Below are 4,100 nucleotides of genomic sequence, written 5' to 3'. Positions count from 1 at the left end.
AAATATAATTAATTCAGAAAATCTTTTCAGGACCCCACCTTGATGTTTCGGGACCCCACTTTGGGTCCCGACCCCAACTTTGGGAAACACTGCTTTAAAAATATTGTAACAAAGTAATTTTTACTTTTTTTTAATATTATTTTTTTGCCTGTTTTATCTCACTATCAAGAGTTCCACAAACTAACACCCTTAACTGAGACACATCTTCCCTTTAACACCGTTCTGAATCGGTTTTTCTCAGTCTCAGTACCTTTTAAATGATCTTTTTAGCCTGAGACATTAAGCTCCTCCTCCTGTGTGGCACTAAGCTCCTCCCATTCATCCTCCATCTGCGGCACTAATTGACCGTCATAGAATCCGGTTCCGGTCGGGATTCATCCCTCTTGCTCTCCTTCCAGACACAAACGCGCCGTTCTGTCCTCTGCAGGCCGATGGGGAGGAAGGRGCTCTGCTTTTCCTCCGACGCCCAGGCCGAGGCCATGATCTGCTGCTTTCTGCCTCGACACGTCCCGATGGCTGGGGCAGGGGGCCCGCTGCTGCCGTGAGAGGGTCCGCTCCTCAGCACCGCGGACAGCGACCATGACGCGGCTGCGCAGGAGGGCTCTGGTCGCCCTCTTCCTCTTCACGCTCTTCATCTTCGGCACCATGATGGGCCTCCGGACTCTGAAACCCAGCGACGGCTTCTCGGACCTGGCTCCCGGCATGGATCTGACCGGGGAGCGGTGGGAGAGGAGGCGGCCGGCGGAGGGGAAAGGCTCGCTGGCCTCGGCGGGCCCCTTCCAGGCCGCCAGCAGCGACACCAAGGTGGTCCTGAGCCGGTCCGACCGGGACTACAGCATCTTCTATGACGTGCACATCTTCTACTACCTGTGGTACGGCTCCCCCAGCCTGGACACCAAGTACATCCACTGGGACCACCCCATGGTGCCCCACTGGGATCCAAAGGTCGCAGCCGGCCACGCGCAGGGCAGGCACGCGCCTCCTGAAGACCTGGCCTCCAGCTTCTACCCTGAACTGGGACCCTACAGCTCCAGGGACCCTGTGGTGCTGGAGTCTCACATGACCCAGATCGAAGCAGCTGCAGCAGGTAAACATCAGCATTTCTGGTTTGGTTCTGTCATCAAACAAACAAACAAACAAACAAACAAACAAACAAACAAACAAACAAACAAACAAACAAACAAACAAGCAAACAAGCAAAGATATGGAGAGAAAATAGACTAATAAAGTTTGTGTGTGTGTAAAACATGTTTGTAACCCATAAAAACATTTTGTGCGTAACTTTGGGTATTTGTAAGTGTGTATTTAAATGTACACACAAATATTAATAAGTCACGAATACAAAATAAAAGCACACACACACACAAATACACAAGCATTAAAATTTCACACAATTTTTTTATCGTCAACCTCACAAATCTGATAATTACACACACAAACTGGCTCCTACGCACACAAGTCTTTAAATACGCACAGACACAACTACATCCACGCACAGACCTGGTTACGGTTACACAAATCGTTTTTAGACTGTTTTCACGCTGCCCAGGTTCTTGTGTAAATGATGCGTTTACKTGCTGCTAAAAAGCTGGGAAATTTAAACTTCCTTCGCACCTTTGAATTATTTCCTTGAAAAACTATTTACTTGTGCCGAAGTGGTACGTTTTTGTTTTTGTTTGTTTAAGAGAGAGGAAAAAAGAAAGAACAATAGCTCAAAATCCTTTAGTTCTACTTTTTAATTTTCTAAGATTGTTTATATATGTATGCATTTGTGATCTGAACAAATGTAGTTACACGGTTAAAAKAATCGACGAAATGTATGAAAAGTGAATCTTCTCTGGCTCCTCCTAGTGGTCCAACAGCAGAATGTGCTCAGTTTGTGCTCCAGCAGTCTAAGTCTATAGCAGCAGAAATGAAGAATAATTCAGGAAACCTAAGTCTAACTATAGGATTTATGAAAAAGGAAAGTCTTCAGTCTAATCTTAAAAGNTCTGGAACACAGATCATCACAGATTTAGGAGTGAACGTGAACAAATACCTGTTGTTAACTCTGGACGGACGTGTTCAGTACACGCAGCAGTGTTTTTGTTTTGGTGCAGACACATCGTGGACGTGCAGAGCGTTGCTCGTTGTCGTCTTTTCTGTTTAGTTTAAAATGTTCCCATGCTTTTTTTTATAACTTGTAGTTTTCTGAGCTCTTTGTTTCATCACTCTTCATCTTCGTCTAAAGCTAAGTATAGCGTTTAGCAAGCATGCACGTGTCGACGGTGTAACTGTTAGCGGAAGCGCTAACATCGTAGCATTGCGTAACACAAATCACATTCTGGCGGGACGACAGTGCGCTGATTATAACGGTCTTTATTTTAACGAAGCTTTGAGGCAGATAATTTACCTCCAGGATGTTTTGTAATCAGATTACTGGAATTATTGGAGGAACGGTTTCAGGCCTACAGACCCTCTGACTCCCACGGTCCTCTGCCTCGACAGCCAGACGCGTGCACAGATGCATGTTGGGAGTGGAGACGCTGTGGAGAAAGCTTCAGTAGAATCTGAAAGACAGACGGGAGTCCTGGCTCGGTCCAGGGATCTAMATTTAAAACCTGTCTGCTTCAGTGGGAGGGTTTTATTAACAGTTTTATTTTTCCTTCTGTTTGAACACACTTCCTGTTTGTGGTCACATGACCTGCAGTTCTGTGACAGCAGGACTCTAATGGACCAAGAGCTGTAGGACTGAGGRGAGCCCAGGTTTTACTTTGAAGCAGAAAAATGGTTTTATTCATGAAACCATGCATTTGGAGTCACTTCGGTCCCCACGAGAATGCACACACACACACACACACACACACACACACACACACACACACACACACACACACACACACACACACACACACACACACACACACACAGGATCATGTGATCAGATGTGACCAATCAGACGAGAGGTTGGAGCAGAGCTGATCCAGTTTAGCAGAATGACTCAGCTCACACCATCCTTTAAAAATAAAAGCCTGAAAATATATATTTTACTTTGAAACAAAAACATTTTATTTATTGACTTAAATGAAAAAAAAAATCGTATAAATTCATATTTTTTGAATCAAACATACATTTATAGACTATCTTCACATTTAATGAAGCTTAAATGACCTTTTGAACGATAATATAAATGAAACTGAGAGTTTTATTATTTCTGTGTGCTGGTGTCTGTCAGTAAAATATCTGAYGCTCAGGTTTTTATTTACAGCTGATGAAGCTGAAGTGAACACAGAGCTGCAGCTCCATCACTTCTGGAGGTTTGGGCTGGTAGTAGCTGAGGGTCCTCCTCAACACCTGCTGTGAGCTGCAGCAGGTTGATCTGCTGCTGTGTTTGTCATCCTGTTCATGACTAATTACTGCAGCCCCCCCCCACACACACTGATGAACCTGACCCACACCTAGCTGCTAATTAGCAAGTGGAACCTCGTTAGCACGCGTGGCACAGAAATAGCACCTGATCCTGACAGGAAGCACAGCAGGATAATGGCATTACCTGGACGACAGCCAATCAGGTGGCAGCTTGAGCTCCGTCGGCTCTTAAGCCAATCAGAGCTCAGGGAATGAGTAGATCAGGAAATGGAGCGAAAAGTCCCTGAGCTGTGACTGACAGGCGCTGCTCATTCAGAAAACAGCCTGCTGTGCTGGAAGATGATCACCTGTTCACCTGGTGAGGCTCCTCATTCAGCCTTTTTCTCTTTGTTTCACTGAATGAGACTTTGTTTGTTTGTTTGTTTGTTTGTTTGTTTGTTTGTTTGTTTGTCATCAGTGCTGTGAGCTCACTGCTCTGTGGATCACTGCTGCAGGTTGGTCACTTCATCTCAATCTGGTTTTCTCTATTTCAGATGAAATGTTTTGTTTTTCTGACCTGCTGGGTGTTTGTCTGTGGTCAGTTGTGTTTGTATTTGTGTTGCTTTAAAGAGAACAGAACCAGACCCACAATGAGATGATCCGAGCCTGTCGGGTTCTGCTGTTTGCTCCAGCTATTGAATTAGGAGGCAGCAGAACATGTTGTTGTTTTAACCATTAGCAAACAGCCTCACACACACACACACACACACACA

The 4,100-nt window shown here is 45.1% G+C and overlaps 1 protein-coding gene across 1 annotated transcript in view; it reads left to right on the top strand.

The window, feature by feature from the left end:
* Positions 1-314: 314 nt before the first annotated feature.
* Positions 315-4,100, top strand: part of LOC106531416 (glycoprotein endo-alpha-1,2-mannosidase-like protein) — a gene marked incomplete in the record, with an annotated part of 15,284 nt that continues 11,498 nt past the window's right edge. Inside the window, 1 exon segment of the mRNA XM_014027282.1 lies at positions 315-1,088. Within this exon segment, the coding sequence (XP_013882736.1) occupies positions 580-1,088 (509 nt within the window).

This window comes from Austrofundulus limnaeus, unplaced genomic scaffold (assembly GCF_001266775.1).
Source record: "Austrofundulus limnaeus strain Quisiro unplaced genomic scaffold, Austrofundulus_limnaeus-1.0 Scaffold629, whole genome shotgun sequence".
NCBI classification, from domain to species: domain Eukaryota; kingdom Metazoa; phylum Chordata; class Actinopteri; order Cyprinodontiformes; family Rivulidae; genus Austrofundulus; species Austrofundulus limnaeus.
The sequence above is the reverse complement of the archived record's forward strand: the minus strand, read 5'-3'. Positions and strand labels throughout refer to the sequence as shown.